This window comes from Peromyscus leucopus, chromosome 4 (assembly GCF_004664715.2).
Source record: "Peromyscus leucopus breed LL Stock chromosome 4, UCI_PerLeu_2.1, whole genome shotgun sequence".
In the NCBI taxonomy this organism is placed as follows: Eukaryota; Metazoa; Chordata; class Mammalia; order Rodentia; family Cricetidae; genus Peromyscus; species Peromyscus leucopus.
The window spans coordinates 145426033-145447005 of NC_051066.1; the positions used below are offsets into that span (position 1 = coordinate 145426033).

General features: G+C 51.8%; 1 protein-coding gene across 1 annotated transcript in view; it reads left to right on the forward strand.

Annotated features, from left to right (window-relative positions):
* Ntsr1 (neurotensin receptor 1) overlaps positions 1-15879 on the forward strand; it is a 46078-nt gene extending 30199 nt beyond the window's left edge. Inside the window, 4 exon segments of the mRNA XM_028885329.2 lie at positions 9103-9316; positions 13188-13278; positions 14344-14471; positions 14474-15879. Coding sequence (XP_028741162.1) covers positions 9103-9316; positions 13188-13278; positions 14344-14471; positions 14474-14592 — 552 coding nt within the window. The 3' untranslated portion in view covers positions 14593-15879.
* The last annotated feature ends 5094 nt before the right edge of the window (positions 15880-20973 follow it).

Below are 20973 nucleotides of genomic sequence, written 5' to 3' on the forward strand. Positions count from 1 at the left end.
ATCCGGCCACTGCCAGCGGAGACACATTAGGGGAGATTCATGTAACTGGAGAAAATTCACCTTTCATCATACTGTGTGCACAGTGGCAGGGAAGCTACCTTCAGAGGCTGTGGAACAGGAGGGCAATGCCTAGCTTGGCAGCAGCAGGCTAGATTAAGCCATGAAAGAGTTCTTGCCTCTGCCAAGTATAGCCCGTTCTTAGGGTTGTTTTAAACCATTTTGGATGTGAAGTAAAAGAGCCCAGGAGATGGTTTCTCACCTCAGAGTCCCTAGGAATGGGACAGGTCATCAGCCATGCACGCCACCAGCCTAGGCCCATTGGCTATCCTGGAACTGGAAACCACAGCAAAGGTTTATGGTGGAGAGGACAGGACAGTGGCAGATGGTGTCCAGCTGCCTCTAGGTGACATCTCGCTTCTCACACTCAAACACATGTTTTGGTTCCTCCTCTTGCTACTTCTATACACCTGGCACTGGTGTGGGAATACAGTCCCAATGGTTATGGTAGTCCCCATTCTTCTCAGATGGACCGTGACATGACTGTAAGCATGGGTCTTTCAGGTAGGAGTCAGCAAGCTGAGACCCTGATTGACTGCTGAAAGTAAAGTTTTATTGGCATATGGCCCAGTGTTCATTCACATACTTGTGGATAGTTTGAGCTGTGATAGCCAAGCTGAGCAGTTGTGACAGAGATCATCTGGCCCACAAAGCAAAATCACTCACTCTGGCCCTTTACAGCAGGTATCTGTGGACTCCTGCTCCAGGACAGAGGAGGATGGAGAGGAAGGACCTCAGGGCAGGATTCAAACGGTTCCCACTGTCAGGTTACGGACAAAGACGACCCACCTCACTTTAACTCAGCCAGGCTTCTTTGCTTTGTGGGCACAGTGGCAGGGCCCACAACGGTCATTGTGGGGCTTCTTACTCTCTCTCAGCAAGGACCCAAGCCATGGCAGAACTGGGAAAGTCAGTGCAATGCAACCCTGCCCGAGAGCTTGGGTTGTGGAGTCCTGGCTCTGTACGTACTCCGCAATGCTCCCGTGCCAAGTCCAGCACTGGGTCCTTGCTGAGAGAGAGTAAGAAGCCCTTTCAGGTGCCCCACCACATTGCCCCATCATCAGGTCCAGCCATAGCCCTGGCCCCTCTCCAGCTGTATCCAACATAGGCTGCCGTCCTTGACTCCTGTCCCAGGTTCTGCTGAGCACCCCAAATATATACACAGCTATATCAATTCCCTGTTTCTCGGCCCAGGACTCCTGCCCCTGTCAACCTCTCCTGGCCCACAGGATCCCAGCCCACAAACAAGTGTTAATTAAGCCTTCATACAATCTTGAGCTCACCTCTGCCTCCAGCCAAGGCCTCCTCCCTCTCAGTGCCTGTCTCCTCCAACTTCTGCAATTGAGACATCTTGCAAACATCAGGTTTTGGATAAGTGACTATGAGCCTTAGATAAAGTGAGCTTGGGGACATGTAGTGCCTTAGACAGTGCCAGAGGATGTGTAGAATGGAAGGGTATATAAGCAGTCCCAGGGAAGAGATGGGCGGGCACAGCCATAAGTTCTGGAATTTCCAGAAAGAGCCAGGTTGCACCTTCTCTGGTCTACAGCCTGCAACACAACTGCTCCCAGCTTGGAACAATAATCAGCAACCGCCTGACTGCTAGGGTCGGTCTATGCAGCATAGCAACAATTCCTGAAATGGCCAAGGCTCCTTCTGCACTCCTGTGGAAGGACATCAAGGCTGGCAAGCTAATTTGAGACTTTGAGAGAGCTGTGAGCCTGGGGAGGCTCCCCAAGGCCCTGGTTCTCAATACTCTAAGGTTGACTCATGGCCTGGCAATGGGTGGGTAAAGCCCTGTGCCAGTGTCTCTCCTTCTGTAGAAGCAGACAGAGCAGGAGAAGCTGTAGGCAGCAACAGCATGCCAGGTCCACCTTGTCCTCAGACTTCAGAGATCACCGGGGATCATGAGGACAATGGTCAGGGCCAGACAGCTTAGGGTGATCTGGCCCATCCTTTCCACCATGGGGGATGGCAGGCCCAAGGTGAGGCAGGAAGGAGTTCAGGGTCACTTGAGAAGATCAACTCTGGCAGTCCTTCCTCTTCCCAGCCTTCTCCCCTATCTAGAAAGAAAATCAAAGCATTTATACCCACAGCTCTCTGATTCGCAGACACTCTGGAGAGCATGAATTTGCATGCTGTGCCATTCATAAAACAAAAAAGCCTCTTTGTTATTATAAAGAAAAGCCCCATGTGGCTGTAAAGGACAAACAATGTAAAACCTAATGAAGTAATGGGACATAGTGAGAGCTTGTAGACGGGGAGGGAAGAGCGGTCTTTAACAGAGAAGTTCCTTTCCCCATCCTCCTTCTCACGGGGCAGCATTTGAGCCACTGTTTAGTTTCCTCATCTTCCAGCCTTTCAGCCTCAGATATGGGGGGCGGGGAGTGTGTATATGTGTATTGTGTTGAGAGTGTGTGTGTGTGAGAGTGTGTGTGTATGTGTGTTGTTGAGAGTGTGTGTGTGTATGTGTGAGAGAGAAAGTGAGTGTGTGTATGTGTGTGAGTGTGTATGTGTGTGAGAGTGTATGTGAGAGAGAGAGTGTGTGTGTGTGTATTGTGTTAAGAGTATGTGTATGTGTGAGAGAGTGAGTGTATGTGTGTTGTGTTGAGCATGTGTGTGTGAGAGAGTGTGTGTTTTGTGTTGTGTTGAGTGTGTGTGTGTGTGTGTGTGTGTGTGTGTGTGTGTGAGAGAGAGAGAGAGAGAGAGAGAGAGAGAGAGAGAGAGAGAGAGAGAGAAAGAGAGAGTGCTCTAGGGTGTGTGCGTGAGTATGGAGGCTAATGGTTGATGTCCAGTGTCTTCCTCTGTCACTGTCCACATTATTTCTTAAGATGGCCTCTCACTGAATCTAAAGCTTACCAATTGGCCAGACAGCTGGCCAGCAAGTCCCAGTCCCCAGTCACCACCTCCCTAGTGTTAGGATTACAGTCATATATCTGAAGGGAAATGGATGAGCAGTGGATCTGGGTGAGAGACGAGGTGGAGGGGGGAGTGACTGGGAGGAGTGGAGGGAGGGGAGGCTGGGGTCGGGATATATTGTATGAGAGAAGAATAAAAAAAAAGGCAAGCACTTTACTAACTGGCCATCTGCTGCCATTTCTAAGGAGCACTCACTTCTGCCTGCCCTCAGATGCCCCACGGTCCTACCCAGCAGGAAGCTGCCTTGAGGCAAAGTGTCCCCTAGCCAGAGGTGAAGCCCAGAGCCTGGTCGCCCAGAAGGCCAGAGCCTAGTTTTGCAGTTATGGGTGAGTCCTCTGACATCTCTGAGGCTCTGTGTGGGGGAATGAAAGCCCTCTACCAACCTCTTCCCTCACAATGGCCATCTCTAAATCCCCTTCCTGTGGGTGAGGACACTCCCTTCTATGTTCGATATAATCAGATTTATTGAGCAGGGACAGAGCACTAATCCCATTGGGACGCCGACGTTGAAGAGCCAGATGTCCACGGGGAAGTGTGGTGGCCAGCTTTGGCAATAGGTGGTAATTAGAAATTGGGAGGAGCAGGCAGGATATTTGCTGCACAATTACATGGCAAGAAAGCACACAGCAAATTGTAGGGCTGGAGATTCAGCTGCAATGAGAATGGGATGGCGTGGTGCTGGTGCATAGGGACGGGCAAGGGGCTGTGACCTGTACGCCTCACACTAAAAGTACACTCTGAGATGCACTGTGTGTCCTGCTTACAACCCCTGAACCCCAGCAGCCAGCCTTGTCCCAGCCTTGCAGAGCCTCCCTCCCAAGGCCAGCATGAAGCTTTGCATGATCACTGGAAATATGAAGCTAATGTCCACAAGTCCCAGGCTTTCCTGGCATGGAACAGAGAACTTTCTTGGATGACTCAACCTTTGTCAAGGGCTCTAAATGAACTGTGTTGAGCACTTGGCCCAATGTCTAATCCTTCAGTGTCAAATTAGTACCCTGCATCTTAGGAAAATGCAAACAAAAGGCGTATCAGCAAAGCTGATTGAATTGGCTTGGGTTTTTGAAATAGGAACACAGCAGATGCATCTTAGCAAGTGGAAGCTGCTTTTCAGGGCATGGTTATCCGTGGGAGGAAATGCTACTGTCCTAGCTGACACGGACAGAGTCATGGACTCATTTCAGCCACGCGCTGCTCTCTTGGCTGCTGGTACAAAGTGAGACTTAGGCACAAGCCGGGGCCCTTTCCTGCTCCACTGTGTCGGGTACAGAGGGGGGGGGTATGGGCCCAGCAGTACCCAGCCCACCGACTCTGGACTGCGCTGCCACTGAACTTGTCGGGGACCTTGAAGTCATTTGTTGTTCCTGTGGCTGTCCCACAGATTTGAACGTTCTTCTAATGGGCTTTTTGGATGACATGTACGTGAAGGCGTGGCAGACAGATGTCAGTCTGCCCTGCCCTGAAGAGTTCCTCCCCTATGCAGACGGCTTGGGGCCAGTTTTGAGAGGAGCTAGGAACACTGAAGTGTCTTGTCGCGTGTTTCTGCCCTCCACCCAGTCAACGAGCCCCACACCACCAGCTGTGCTGAGGGTCTGGACCCCGGTGGCCTGCACCCATCCTTCGGTGCTGAGCCCTCCCCAGACACTCGGGCCTGGCACAGGTGGGGACGAGGACAGCGCTGTTGAGAAGGCCATTTCCCTAATCCAATTGAGGCCTCCAGGCTGAGTTAGTGTTCTCCTGACAGCCAAACTGGTGCCAGGCCTCCAGCACAGCCGGGCGCTGACAGGATGTGGATGTTCAAGGCTTTCTGTTGCCAAGTCCACAATTAGGCAGCAGCCTCCACGCCTCTGGACAGCCCATCGAAGGTGGCCAGTACGCAGAGAGGTGGGAGGGAGGTACGTGCCATCTGCTGGGAGCAGAAGGGCAGTGGGGTCCTGCCCACACACTGTCAGAAGTAGGTAGTTGCTGTCCGCGGTCCTGAGCTCCCATGTAGGATTTAAGAACTACCCCACAAATCTCCCAATGGACTCTGGGGTCCAGCCTCTTCCAATAATTCCAAACCAGAAAAGGACAGGGGCCCAACAGTGGGGTGGGGGCAAAGTAAGTAAGTGGATAGAAGCTTTCCAAGAGGTGTCCAAGGACTCCCAGCCTTTGTACTGGATGCTCCCTAATCTGGTAGCTGCCCAAAGAGGTACTACCTGGAAAGTCGAGGGATGTACTCAGCACACTCACTCATGAAGATGAAGAACTCCATCCTGTACTTCATCTGGTTGGGGTCCGGTCTGCCTCTTTGTCTCCCTTCTGAGCTGCAAATCCTGGAGCTTCAGTTTCCAGTCCTGGTATACCTAGAGCTTGTCTGGGTCAAAGCCACCACTCCCAGATCTCTGCAAGGGTAACATGGGTTCAAGCGGAGACTGAGACAGCATGGCATCCTGGGCCTGCCACTCTTGGGACACTCATTCTAGAAGAAGCTGCTCCGGCATTCTCCTTACACCTGAAGCCCTCTCCTCCCTGTTAGCCACTTGACTGGAACCCAGCCCTCAAGCATCCTGTGGGGACTCCGAGATGATGGCTTCTTTGTCTTCTTCCACAATCCTGCCCTGAGAACAAATGCTGTTCAGTCACTCTCGCTCCTGTAGAATTCTGGGCTGGGTCACTTTAAGAGACCCCCCTCTTGCTTTCTGGGCCCCAGCTGCCCACCTGTGAAATGAGAATAGACCCACCAGAGGCAGGCTTCTTTTGTCCCTAATATTTTCCAGACCTGGGAATAAATGATGGCTTTGGTGTGGCATGAGGGCCCTTGTTCACACCAGGGCATCTTCTGTAAGGTACGAGACATGTCCAGTCTGTGCGGTGAGCCAGTTATTCCAGTTCCAATTCAAAAAGGACACCTGAAGCTTGTACTGCCAGCCTCCGAACAGATTGGTCATGTTTTCTGCAGTGCCAAGCTGTGCCTTAGAGGAACTCGGGGAACCATCATGTTTCCCTTTGCTTCCTTTGCTCTCTCCATAAACTGTTATCTTGGGGCACCTGGTACCAACCAGTGCCCCAGGGAGCAGATGCATGGGGACTGGCCGGCTGCCTTGGTGGCAGGCATTTGAATCATTCCGTTTTTGTTATTTCAAACAAGGCTGCATTGACAATCTTGATATCGGGTCCTTCTGATGTGCCTTACACCATCATCCCTGGTCTCAGCAGAGCTGGAGAAGGGAAGCCAGGAAATGTAAGGGCACAGAACCTACTAGTGCTAGCCTTTGAAGACTGTCTTATATCTGCAGTCTGTCCCAGGCTGGACCACTGCTGAACTTTTCCTGGCTGGGGCTCAGCCACCCGTACAGATGAGACAGTCTCCTGCAGACCAACCTGGGCTGGTCCTGAAGGTCACCACACCGGGAAGGACTGCACAGGAAACTTCTCATACCTTACCCTCTGTCTTTTGAAGCTCGTAGACTTTGTAACCCCTTCAGCGCCTTCCTGTCCGTTGTGGGCTGCTAGCTGGAGTGAGTGAGTCCCGCTTTTTATCTAAACACAATGGGCTTAACTAGGGGGTGGGGAAGCCTCAGGATTGTTCTGCAGGGGAAATGCAGATGAGGGTAAGAGCTCCAGCTCAGGGGCCAAGGCCACCATTTGGTGGCCTGAGTCAGGGGTACACTCTACCAGCTGCTTGCACCCTCGCCTGTTGTCAGACAGACTATATATCTACCCCCCACACCATCTTTGTACAAGCTTGGACTCACCATCCCTGACCACTGTTTCTTTTTTCTTCTCTACCCTCTATTCTGCCTTCTTTCTTCTGCACAAAAATATAGATTTAGGGAGACCAGTGGCTGGGCTACCCCTATTCCTCATAGAAACCACCCCAGCTTCCTGACAAGAAACCTCAGCTTGCTTCCTTTGCCCACCCTGATGGTAATTCTGGGTACTACTGAAGGCACCCAATGGTGGGGGCACTTTGGGTCACTCTTTCAATAAGAAATCTTAAACCTGGAATCTGACTGGGACTTGCTCCAGGTCAAAGCTGCCCAAGGACGTAGGACTCCTCCCGTCTGTCTAAGGTTCAAGTCTGCACCGCAACCTCCAGCCCCCAACTCCCATGTGTTCTGCCACCTTCTGGAGCCCCTCCCTGCATTTCCAATCCAGAATGGAGTGGGATAGTAACAGCCAGGGTGCAAGGACACCAGAGGCTGGCATGCCCTTGGGGTCCACTAGCCTCCCCTAGCTGGCCTTAGGACACTAAAGGCAGGTCCTGCCACCCATGAGAGTTGGTACACATGTCTAAAACAGAAGGAGAAAAACAAAGAGAGAGATACCAGGGGAGACACACACAGAGACAGGGAGGCAGAGACGCTGTGTGTGCTGTGCCTCCCAAAGACCTGCAACACTGAGTCTGGCCCTTCCCAGCATTTACACATCCCTGCTGTGATGAGACAGCCCTTCCCACAGCAGGTCACTAGCACTGCTGTCCCCTCCTGCTTTCCTGCTATTGGCTGTGTCCCTCCACACTGCTTAGAGTCACAGATCAGGGTAGTCTTGGGTCAGCCCTGTCATGTCCGCTAGGACACCCAGAGCTGGTTCGGACAGGCACATTGGAAGATGCTGTGGGTGCATCTGGTTAGGTGGGATGGCACTGAGGCATCCTACTGTGAACTCACCATGATCCTCAAGCTGGCAGAGGCCATAAATGTTCCTCAAGTCTGTTCTGTGGGGACAGGACTGGGATGCTCCTGCAAGTTGGAAGCAGACAGTTTGGAGGCTGGGCCCCACCTGGCAAGGGGCAGAAAAGGGCTCAGCCTGGGAACCTTAGGGTTAGGAGCGTGGGGGCCAGTGAGAGCCCAGAGCAAGTCCCTGTCTTGCTGCTCTGCTCTGGCTCTGTCCGGTCCCAGAGGTAGCTGTCTGCTGCCTGTGTTCAGTGAGGTGTGGTATTTTAAATGTTTTGACATTTTAAATCTGTGTTGGATACATTCTGTGTGTTTAATTCCACCACGACTCACCAGAAATTGAATTAGTGTGTCTCCTGGGATGGGGCACAGCTGGGCCCAGAGCAATCAGAGAACTTCTTGCCTACCCTCCATGGGCTTCCAATGGACTGAGCTAAGAACATGGCGGGAACAGCTCTGGCCCCTGAGCCTGGGGAGCAGGGGATGGAACAGATCCTCTATTCTCAATGTCAGAGGGGACACAGCTTGGAGAAGGCACACAGGGCCCAAGAGGGAGATGGTGTTGACCAAGAACATGCAGAAATACCTTCTCTTGAATCGTTTGTGCCCTGACTGTTGAGCAGAGCTTTGTCAAAACGGCAACTTGGACGGCTTCTTTCCCAGCCCCTCTCCCAGTGATGGTCTGTGGCTACCTGGGAGTGGAGGCAAGGCCTTCACAGATGCTACAACCAAGCCCAAAAGAGGCCCAGGGAGTCCAGTCAACTCCAGCACTTTGGGTGGCCACTCCCCTCTTTCCCAGGATCTGGCCATGGCTGTCCTCACCACAAGTCACAAGTTTTGTGCTGGCCATGTTCTCTACGTGTTTCAATTAGGACATGCCCACATTTGTGTGGCTCCAAGGGTCAGCTGGACATTGATGAAGAAGCCAGGTCAGAAAACAAATCCATGTCCAGCCTCTTGGCCACAAGAACCTCAGAGACTTGGTTTCCTCAAATGTAGAATTATGTAGAAAGCCTGGACTGATGAGTAGGGCTACGCTTCTTCAGACCTCTGAGAGGCACCAGGTGGGTGGGAGAATGTATGGAGGCATCAGTGCAAACAGTTTGTATGCAGAGTGAGAGCCAAGGACCCAGCCTCACTGAAAAGACCATGCTAAGTTCTAGAGTCCTGGACATGGTATTCCCAGACTCAGGACTCGGAGCCCAGAACCTTGTCAGAACACCTAGGGTTTTACCTGGTCCTAGGAGCAGAGGCTATATTGATCATTTCCAAGCAGATTGGAGTGGGAGCTGAGTTTGAGGAGGAGTTCCAGGGGAAGGCCTGGCCCAGTGGGCAGGCTAGATGGGCATGGCCTTCCTAACTTAGGAAGTACCTCCCAACTCCAGCTCTGAGCAAACTACCATGATAGTCCCCAGTGGATAAACAAAGTCTATGTCTGAGACTAATGGCCGCCTCTTGCTCTCTGCAGGTTAACACCTTCATGTCCTTTGTGCTCCCCATGCTGGTCATCTCCATCCTAAACACTGTGATTGCCAACAAACTGACAGTCATGGTGCAGCAGGCCAACGAGCAGGGCCGGGTCTGCACTGTGGGGACCCAGAACAGTTTACAGCACAGCACATTCAGCATGTCCATCGAGCCTGGTCGTGTCCAGGCCCTGCGCCATGGAGTCCTCGTCCTACGTACGTAACCTCAGACCCCGGGGAGCAGACAGTGCTGTGGGGCTCAATGTGGGGCTCAGCCCAGAGCCAAGGGTAAAGGCACGGCACAGAGTGTGGGTCCACGCTCAGCAGCAGCACTCTGCCTGTTCACTCCCTCATACCTTCACTCAGTCAACCAAAGGCTGGGTGCCAACTTTGAGCTCAAAGTCTTGTTCACAGACATGGGTCGGCTTTCTTGCTGAAAATCAAGGCTCTTTCAAGTAAGCAAGTGCACCCCAGGCACACTCACAAGTGATGTCACATGACCAGACCTGGCAGCTGGGGACCTCATTGGAGGCAACATCTAGCTATTCAGGACTAGAGGGTCCTGGTAACAGAGTTGTAAGCAGAAGGCATGCCAAGCAAAGGCCAAGTGGTCAGACAGTACTTGGCAACAATGCTGAGCGGAGGGGGTAGGCCTGAATCCTGCAGCTGATGCAACCTTAGGAAACAGTCATTAGGTGTGTTGGATGGGAAAGACTCAGGACAAAAGTCTTTTTATTCTTCAGATCCATGTCTTGCATTTTTTGCTATGACTGTGGCTCCTTCCTTGTCCTGCCCCTTTCCCAGCAGCTCCAGGTGCAGTCTCAGGGCAAAGCATAGGGCAGCAAGGAGTCCCCCAGGCCAGCACCTTAGAGCCCAGAGTGGCTGGCACCAGCTCTGAGTGGGTCTAGGTGGCATTCCTCACAGATGTTCTCCTCTATACTCAAAGACAGCAGCTGTGAGAAGGACTCATTCTCAAACACGCCCTCACAAGACATTGGCAAACCTCAAAGCTGGGACCCCACTAACCTAATGTCTCTCAGGGTAACTGGAAGAATGAGTGGGGCCTGGGCCTAGTTCCAAGGAGGAGCCTGAGGCTGAAGGTAGGGAGGAACACCCAAGACCTCAAGCAGAGCTGTCTGGGGACATCAGTGCTCAGGGCTGCCTGCTAGGACACACCTGGGCCAGGACACCGTCAACTGCATTTTTCATCCTGCCCCAAAAGTCCAGGCCCACCCTAGAGAGGGAATAGCTGTCCCCTCTTTCTGAGTTGCCCTTTGCCTTATAGTCCTTTGCAGGCCCTGCCTGAGCCCCCATCATCCCTACCTGGCTATGTCTGTAGCAAACACACAGAGAACTAGAGCTGGCCCTTCCTGCCCCCAGCCAGGAACATCTCTCAGGTCAGGGTGCATCCTCTCAGGCGCAGGTACACCTTCAGCATCCAGAAAGGATGGCCAGGTTGGCATTCTTTATGCTGGGCCTGGTCACTGTCAGCTCAAGCAGTACAACTCTCCCTCACCCATGTCAGCCCAGGCAGGGGATACTGTGGCAGTAGTTTTCGGGACTTGGAGACAGCCGCTGGGTGCCCTTCAGGGCCCTAAGATGCCACAGCTCTGCTTCTAGCAAATTAGGCAGCTTCTCTCAGCACGATGCAAACTGAAGACCTCAAGGGTCCATATTGAATAGATAAAGGAACAGACCGGCAAGCTAAAAGGCTAGAGCCAGTACCTTGGGGTGGTCCCTGTAGTGACTGCCCTAGTAAGGCCCCAGATTTGACCTTCCTAGTGACTGCTCACCTGCAAGGTTGTCCCAGCTAGGAGAAGCTCTGCATAGTGTGACAGAAAAAAAGTGGATCTCTACCAAGTCCCTACAAGGCAGGGCTTCAGTGCAGGCAGGTCAGAGAAAGAAGAGGGCAGAGACAGAAGAGCATATAGACATGCTCAGGTGCCCTTGCCCATTGCTGTTTTCCAGAACTGTTCTGGGGCCACCTGTCAGCCTCTTGACTGAGAAACCCAAAGAGGCCCTGGGAGACTCCCTACAGATGCCTACACTCCGTCTCTGCTAGTGCTGCCTTGGAAATGGTTCCTTCAAGCCTCACCTCTCATGATGACCAAACCACTGCTGGTCACAACCTCCTCCATCCCTGTCTTTCCTCCACAGCGGCTGCAGTGGAGCAGGACAGGGTCTTGGAGAGGGGGGAAGCTGCAACTGTGTGCCGTAGCAACTGTGAGGACCACAGGAGAGCTGCTCAGAAGGCAGACAGAAAGAGGGACCAGAGATGCCTAAATCAGTATCCTTCACCAGAGCCTCTGTTCCAGAGGTTCTCTGGGGACCTAGGGGTCTTCTCCACAGGGTCCAGATGACTCTGCCTCGGTACCTTGGGTGGATAGTCCATCCCAGCCTCAGTGGTCCATCCCAGCCTTGCTGCCTGGTGCTTCTGCTCCGGCCTGAAACAGGCAACTACCCTCATAGTTGCTTCCGTGTATCCTCCACAGTACCAAGGTAGGCTTGCTTAGTCGATAACTCAAATGCCCAGCCCCAAGGGCCTGTCACTGCCCACCAGAAGCTTACAATTAGCTCTGCCTTTTCCTGGCCTTGAGGCTCCAGCTAATCTGCCTGCCCATTATCAGTGAGTGACTAGCTGGCAAGGGTATACCCAATATCTCAGACCCACTCTGTCTGAGGGTCCACTTACTCCATCATGCTACACTGTTCTGAGATCTTACGTTGCTGTATGACTATCCAGCTATTCCAACCTTCTGATCACACCCACTGGGAGCCAATTTACCCAGGGCAGACGTCAGAATTGAAGGGGAGACAACTACTAAGCCCCTGCTAGGACCCCAAGGTACCCCAACTACTTCCAGTAACTTTGGGGGTCTGCACCCTCAATGGAACAAAACTGAAAACCTTGAAAGCTCACATTGTATAGATAAGAATACAGAGGCCAACAAACCAAAGCTCCCCACAAATGTCAGTCCAAGGGCAGAGCCATCCCGATGCTCAGACCACTGTGCTGACCCTCAGGGTCCCACATCCTCTGTTTTCAGGGAGCTCTCCCAAGTGCATTTTTTTTTTTTTTTGGTTTTTTAATTTTATACCAAAAGTGCATAGCATAAAATATCTTACCATAATCATTGTTAGATGCTCAGCGTGGGACATTAAGCAACTCACACTGCTAAGTAGTAATTGCACCTCACCACCTATGTGCAGGACCCCTCATCTGTCCCCCCGCCCATCCTGGGGGTCTGACTCCACTCCTGGGAGGTATAAACAGAATCATGTAAGAGTTGGTGGCTAGTGTGTCTTGATATACAAAACATCTTCGAAGTTTGTCTGTGTTGGAGCATATGTTAGATGAGAATCTCCTGCCTATTTAATACTGAATAATATTCCATGGTACAGTGCTCACTTCATGTTTCAGAAGTACACATTCCTGTGTGTGCATGAACCACATGACCACAGACAGGGTGTGGTAGCAGCTCCACCTGTCTGTCCACAGGCTCCCAGGTCTCTTCCACTTCTGTGATCAGTTAGGAATGATACTATTGTGAACATGGGGTACAAGCATTCCTTTCAATTCTTTCAAGTTGATTCCCAGAAATAGGGGTGCTGGATCATGTGTTGAGTGTTGTTCTGTTTTTGCAATTGCTGTTTATCACAGTGGCTGAAACATCTAACGTTCTTGCATCTCTTTGGTTGTTTTGTGTGTTTGCTTTGTGTGGGTGTGTGTATGTACACGTGTGTGTGGAAGCCAGAGGCTGACATCAGATGTCTTCCTCTTTTGTTCTCTTCCTTCTCTTTTGAAATGGTGTCTCTCATGAACCTGGAACTCACTGGTTCAGCTGTGCCGGCTTGCCCATGAGTGCTAGGTATGCACATGTCTCCGCACTGGTCAGCAGTCTCCTGGCGCTGGGTTACAGACACCGCTACACCAGGTGTTTTTACTACCAAAAAAAGAAAGAAAAGAAAAAGAAAGAGAGGAAGGAAAGAAGGGAGGAAGGAAGAAAAGGGAAAAGGCCCATGCCCTCAGAGTGTCGTCTTGTCTCTGTGGCTCTCTCCGTGGTTCTGAGACCAAGGACTCTTGCAGGTGCTGTTGTCATTGCCTTTGTGGTCTGCTGGCTGCCCTACCACGTGCGGCGTCTCATGTTCTGCTATGTCTCGGATAAACAGTGGACTACGTGAGTACTTGGACTACAAGAGACGGGGGCAGGGCTACCACGAGCCCCACCACCCACAGGCCAGTTTGGAATGAGGTGGGGCTGTTGTGAGCCTGTGGTTCCAGGGAGGACGGCTGCATGAGGATGTCTGTAGCCCAGAGGTCAGAGCAGGCAGCAGATCCTCAAGGTCATGCCTGAGACATTTGTGTCAGACCTGAAGGTCCTTTGGGTCACAGCCACCCCAGGGTTGGACTTGAGGGCTCAAGAGCCTTACACAGTGCTGTGACTTGTCACAACAAAAGGAAAAGAGGCAAAGTCAGGGGAGACAGATAGATTCAACTCCAGCTGCAAGCCTCTTGTGAATGTTGTTAACTGGGCAACCCAGGGAGACTCGATGTCCAGGTTCTTAGAGGAGACTGGTCAAAGAGGCCCCATCTGCTAACCCTGAGTCAGGCTCCCAGAGGGAAAGTAGGTGACCAGCACGAACCCCGTTTGTGCAAACGAGTCAGCTGATGGATGCCATCTGAGGGCCAGCCACTCGGCAGGCCTGCATCTGAGGGCCAGCCACTCTGCAGGCCTGCTCTGCGAACTCTTTCTGTACCCAGAACAGAGCTACCAGAAACACGAGTAACGGCACTGTCAGGATAATAGGCGTCAGTGGACAAGACATAGTTTCTGCTCACAGGGAGATTTTAGCGAGCACAGGAACATCCCCATGAAGGCTTCTGAAGCTCAGGGATGCCTGGGGGTGGGGATCAAGATCATCATGAGTGGACACAACATACACAGGCATCAGGAGCTTTAGTGGTTCCTGTTTTTGTTATATGGTTAGGGACCAGTGGGCCCTGAAGCCTTAGGACAATGAGCCTCTGAATAGGACTCTATGGACAATTCAGATGTGCTGCTGGGAGAAGTGGGCAAAGTGGAGAAGCCATGCCCAAGTGGGGCTGTGTTAAAGCCAGATCCATCACAACCCCAGGACAAAGGCCTTAGGGATGCTTTGGTAACCCAGGCCACCATCCTGCCCATGTCTGCTGCCTGTACATGCCGAGGGCCCTTGGGGTCTAAATTCCTGCCCTCCCACAGGTTCCTCTTCGACTTCTACCACTACTTCTACATGCTGACCAACGCTCTCTTCTACATCAGCTCTGCCATCAACCCCATCCTCTACAACCTGGTCTCAGCCAACTTCCGCCAGGTCTTCCTGTCCACGCTGGCTGCCTGTGTCCTGGGTGGCGGCACCGGAAGAAGAGGCCAACGTTCTCTAGGAAGCCGAACAGCATGTCCAGCAACCATGCCTTCTCCACCAGCGCCACTCGGGAGACCCTGTACTAGGCCCTGAGGAGGCTGGGAGGAGGCCTCAGCCTCTGTTCAGGGCAGCACCCTCCTAGGCCTCCACGGGGCCAACTAGTGGCCAGTCTAAACCGTGCCAGTGAGGCTGGGGCACCCTCCACCTGGAAGCTTCTTTCTTTCCAGTTTCTCTTTCTTTTCTTCCTCTGCCCCCTCCTCCCCAATCCTCTGTTCTTGCTCCTATCCCTCTCCTACCTCCAATTTAAAAAATGAGAACAGAGGCTGCTTCTCTTCCTGCTCCCCAAAAGGCCTCTAACAAGAAGAAATTAGCACTCACCAAGGATAGCCTCCTTTGTTCCCAGACTAATGGATGTTTAGAAAGAAGAAATGAAAGCACCTCCTGGGCTCTCGGGCAGATGGGCTACTGCAGTCATCACAGCACCGTGGGGCCGCACCAGCTGGGCCAGGCAGTGACTGAAGCTGTACTTGGGCTCCAAGTTCATAGGCATAGGCTCCATGTCAGCTTCCTCCTGCCTCCACTCCTGCCCTGGCCCAGCAGATCCTGTGGCTCTCTCTGAGCCTCATGTCCAGACCCTTCCTTGGCAGGCTGGCACACTGCCTCTCCCAGAGTGGTCCAGAGAAATCCCCAACATTCTCCTTAAGGCTCAGGGTCCACAACAGAAAGCTGAGAGGATCCACACCTCTGTCTCCACCCAGGACAGCTATAGCCCACTAAAGAGACCCAAGTTCTCACTGGAGTCATACAGACCTGGGACTCCTGTCTTAGGCCTGTCCTCACAAGAACAAGCTTCAAGTGGCCTTGCAGGGACACCTGCACTGGCACCTTGACCTCTTGAATCTGCAAAAGGATGGCAGATAAGTGGGGCCTGGCCTCCCCTGTCCAGGTGCCTTTGCAGGGGGAGGAATACACAGTTCTGCGTCTCTATACAGCTGTAGAGATTAAAGTCTGGCAGCTGCTGGCTTCAGGGCAGGACTCCTGAGAAGGGCACTGAGCCAGGTCCTCAGCAAGATGCCAGTGTCTGAAACTGTGCAGGTAAGGAAAGACCAACACCCCAGCATCCAGCTGGCCAGCAGCCCCAGACTGAGGCATATGTCAATTTGTTACCAGCTGCCAAGCAGCCGCCCTGGCCCAGGTTCTAGGCGCCCAGAAAAGCAGGCACCTTTCATCTCTGGGCGCTGTCTCCAAACAAGACAGAACCATCTAGCCTGCAGCCAAAAAAGTTGGCTGAGCACTTGGAGATGGTCCCAGGATGCCCTGGACCAGCAGGGTAGGACTAGCAGGAGGGCCAGAGAACCAAGCTCAGCCTTTTGCAAAAGAGTCTTGGGCCCCATTGTCTGGAAAAGAAATGAATAGATGGGCAGCTGGCCTGTGAGAACAGTACTGCTGTGGGACTATAAAACATTGGGTTGAATGTTGGGTTATCTGCGGTCACCCAGATATAGCCACTCTGCCAATAACATGACCCCTCAGGTCATCAAAGGCAGGGCTTGGGTGAGTCAGGCTCATGGCCAACACTAGGAAGATGTGATCAGCCCAGAGGTGGGGCCTCTCAACCCAAGAACTATCTACATGGGAGCCCCTCCCAGCCCTGTGGAGCCACCTTGCCCAGTGAGTGGGTCACAGGCCAATGCTTTTTCAGGAGGATTTGGACTTATACCCTGGCCAGGCAGCCCAGCCCCAGGTCCCTATCCTGGATTCCCAGACCTTGGGCAAGCCGTTCTTCTGACCCTCAGTTTCCTCCTCTCAGCTGACTGGGACTGTCTTGAAGGACCCAGTCTGGAGTAAAGAGAAGTGAGATACCCTGAGGCTGGGTAGAGCCAATGCCCTATTATACAACCTCCCAGATATGATGTGGCTGTCACTAGAAGTCCTTACTGTGGTCCTTACTGTCCTCTTGTCTGTGTGTTTGACGTAGTTAGGGACACATCCATGCACCACCAGATGCACCTGTGACATGACTTGGTATCCTCAGCTCAGGGCCAAGTCAGGATGGAAATAGTTCTGGAGGTTGACCTTGGTATCTGGGCCACAAATCCAGAGTTTCATGAGTCCAGTAGTGATATGGACACAAGTCACGTGCCCTTAAATATATGACAGAATATCCCCCATCCTACCACACTTCAAAAAACACTCTCCCCCAGACCTCCCCCATAAAGAATAAAGGAAGCTGTGGACACCCAATTTGGGCCTTTGTGTGTGCGTCCATTCACACACCCATCCATTCATTAAGGCAGGCAGGGCTGACGCAACATGTGGGCTTATATCTGCTTCTTATAAGCAATGGGTGGGGGTCTTATCTCCTAAAGACTGAAGGGATCCTGGCCACCTCCCTGCCTACCTTCCCGAAGAGTGAAAAGTCCCTGCCCCCAGCACACACACCTGATGCCTTGGCCACCTCCCTGGCCACCTCCCTTACCCACCTCCCTTACCCACCTGCCAGGCTTCTCACTTGTTCTCAGCAGGCAGCTTGATGGACAGTTGAATGATGGCTGCTTTTAAATGCTGGTTAAATTTTAAAAAATAAAATTTTGGAATTTTAGACAACAGAATTCCCCTCAAAGTTAAGAAATCTACATCCAGAATGAGGGAAAAAATGAACAGTTCTTCCTGGCTTTCACTCAAATGTCAAGTGGCCCAAGCTGAGCAGAGCTGCACTCAGATGTTAGGCAACCGAACATCATGACAGCATGATGATAACAATGATGATGATGTCACCATGAACACTTTCCAGTCTTACCTCTAGAAAAGGAGACTCAACTCAAAGCCAACAGGACCCTTTTCCCCAGCCTCAGAAGCTGCCACCCTCCTGCCTACAGAGCTGACTCCCCAACCACCTGGCTCTTTGGACCCTCGGTACTGAGCTGCACTATCACTAACCTACCTAGACTCTCTCTCTCTCTGCCTTGGGATTATAATCTGTTTCAGTTAGGTTACTATTGTGTCATGAAACACCATGACCAAAAGCAACTTGGGGAGAAGAGGGTTTTCACTCACAGTTCCATATAACTGTTCATCATCAAAAGCAGTGAGGGCAGGAACTCACACAGGGCAGGGTCCTGGAGGCAGGAGCTGGTGCAGAGGCCATGGAGGAGTGCTGCTTACTGGTTTGCTCCACATAGCTTGCTCAGCCTGCTTTCTTATAGAACCCAGGGCCAACAGCCCAAGCATGGCACCACCCACAATGGATTGGATCCTCCCCCATCATCACTAATTAGGAAAATGCTCTATAGGCTGCCCACAGTACGATCTTATGAAGGTATTTTCTCAGTGGAGGTTTCCTCCTCTCAGATGACTCAAGATCGTGTCAAGTTGACATAAATCTAGCCAGCACATAATCCCACACAGTGTTTTCTGCCACACAGGTACAGCCAGATACTGCCTTTCACCTGTCCAGCTCCCTCCATCTTCCTGCTCCTTGAAGAGAGAGTAAAGTTGCCTGCTTTGCAGGTTGAACAGATTGGGAGAGTACCCAAAGACAGGTAGAGATGAGAATTGTGTCCATTTGCTTAAATATTGGATGGGGTAGGTAGTTATATGCATGTATGTCTGGGTACACACACTCTTTATATAAATTGAAGACCCAGGGCCACTGGCTTTGGAGCCACCCTGCCCAGCACCCACTTAGATGCTTTCTGGACTGGAGTATGACCTGCCTCATCCCTTTCCTACCCCACCTCTGCTCCTTCTACCACAGTCAGGGACTCACACTCCAGCACTGCCCAGGTCACCAGGGCAGAGGCAGGGTACTGTCTACTAAAAAGTTCTCCTGCCAGAATGAAGAAAGGTCTCCAACAGAGCCTCCAGGATCTCTTCCCCCTTCTCCCAGAGTCCTCAAAGGATTTCATACCCTCAGAAGCATGTAAACCTGCTGGCATCAGCCTCCCAAATCTGCCTCGCCTTGTGGAGCCAGGAGCCCAGATCTAGGAATCTGCACTCCTAACAACTGCTCTAATGGGATTCTTCCTAAAGTCCAAGAGTCACCATATCCTCCCCAGCCTCCCATTCATTCATTCATTCATTCATTCATTCATTCACTCATTCATCCTGTCTGGCTTCCTCAGGCTGACTCCATCCCCTTTCTGATGACGGTGTGAGACTCTCCCATACCACAGAGAAGTCCTTCAACTCCATCTCACAGGCTTGGGGAACTGGCTGGCATACAGATCCAAGAACTACATAGACAGAAACACCAAAGGAATGAAACACTATTGGTGGGATTCCAGGCTGGTCACAAAAGTGAGATTCAGAGACAACCAGCATGTAGCCTTGCCCCTCACTACTACTCGTTCCACTGAACCTACAATCCTAGCAAAGCCCCTCCCAGCTCTGATCATGTGAGTGTGTCTCCCATTCTGTGCCCTGGACAGAGGAGGAGACTGCCAGCTCCATCACTATTGCTAGGCAACAGGGCAGGGCTTGGGAGCGAATCCTATGTTCTAAACACATTTGAAAGAAGAAAGAATGCCAAGCTTCCTGTGTGTACGAAGCTTCCTTCCCCAACCCTCCCTTCCCCCACCACTCCCTGCAATTATGATCTGAATTCCAGTTTTTATCAAAACACCATGGAAACCATGTCCAGGCTGAGTTTATGAAAGAACGATGCTGCGTGGAAGGAGGGGGCTGGGCAGGGAACCCGAATCAGGGGAACAGGCAAGGAGCAAGCAAGAGGCAGACAGAAGCAGAGAGGGCAAAGGTGGGCTGCCCTGGGATGCAGGAGGCTGTTGTCACCCGCTGAGTAGAGTGAAAAAGCCTCTTCAGCACAGGCATTTGTACGTACACACACACACATACACCCACACACAACCATGTACACTCATACACACACCATGCACACTCATACACACATAGAAACATTCACACACACCAGCTATACATACTGTGTGAGAATACATACTTACCTGAAAACCTAACCACACCATATGCAGATGAGAGTGCACATAATGCAGACATAAATGAATGAACCATACACACCAAAACGGGTGTAGACCTGATGTACACATATGCACACATGTATGCACACCTATTCTGTGCATGGCCTTCTGTGCACCTCATTCCTTAGTTTGGGATACCTGCTGTCTCTGGTCTTGCTGGTCCACTAATGAGATAAGCAGAAGTTCTGGGGTGCATGGGAAACCCCTAGCCAGGCCCAGAAGCACCAGATTTCAAGGGCCTGAAGCAAGAACCCCCTTAGCTTAGCCCTCAGTCTTGCTGAGGACCAGATGACAGCTAGGTCGGGTCCTTGCTAAGAGGGAAGAAGCTCAGCTCCTGACACATGACCTCCACTGCAGCCCTCACTTACACCCATTTGCAGATGGTGTCTGGAGGAGACCTACTACTTCCCTGAAAACAGTCACTCAGTACAGACCACTGGCCAGCTGTCCAGTGAGGCTGTATAGTGTACCCTGTATAAGGTACCTCCCTTCCCATGCTCTTTCCCACTTCTTTCTTCCTGAGGTCATCTCTTGAATAAATAAATCACTAATATTCAAACCTTGGTCTCAGAGCTACTTGCTGCAGGAAAATGAGACAAATACTCTACACAGCCACAAATGCATCTGTGTGAGGACGGGGTGAGGGTGGGGGACAAGTTTCAGGACCCCACCTCCCCCTACCTAGACACTGGCCTGAGGTAAAAGCAGAGAGAGAGAGATGGGAAGTGAAGAAAAAGACAGGAGGGAGCAAGAAGAGGTTAAGGCAGAAGAGAAAGCGAGAATCCAGCAAGGAGGAGAGTAAGAAAAGCTATCTGGGGATGACCTGGGAGGGCTTCATAGAGGGCTTCACGGAGGCCAGCAGGAGGAATGTTCTAGGTAGAGGGAGGGCTCCTATAATCACCCAAGAGTCTTCTGCCTCCAAGACCAGCCTCTCCGGCAGGGTCTCAAAGGCTTGGCCTCTCCTGTAGAGCTCTCACAGTCTGGGCTCAACCTTCAGGGCCTCCAGTAATCAACTCTCCTCCATATTAGAAAAGCACAAGATGGTGAGGCTTTCAGCCCTGTGTAGAATCTCTCATAATGCAAAGACTCTCTTCTACCTCTTGTGAGCATTTTACTAATAGGGAAATTGAGGCCTAGGAAGGGGAAATGGCTGGCCTAGGGTGCCAGAGATGTCAGTACTAGATCAAGGACTAAAGCCAGGGTCCTTTTCTCTACCTCGACAGGAGCTGGGTCTGAATATGCATACCTCTCTGGATGGGGCAGAGATTCTCCGCTTTCACAAACCACAGTGCTGGAGTCCCAGCAATCCAGACCCAGACAGTACACAAGAATTTGAGATGCCTGGGGCAAGAAGCCAGGCAGAAGCCAGACAGACAGACACAGAGAAGCATCGAAAGTAAGACGGACAGAAGAAAGGCAGTAAGCCCCGAGGCAATAGGTAGATAAAGAGAAACAGGCTAATTTAAGTTAAAA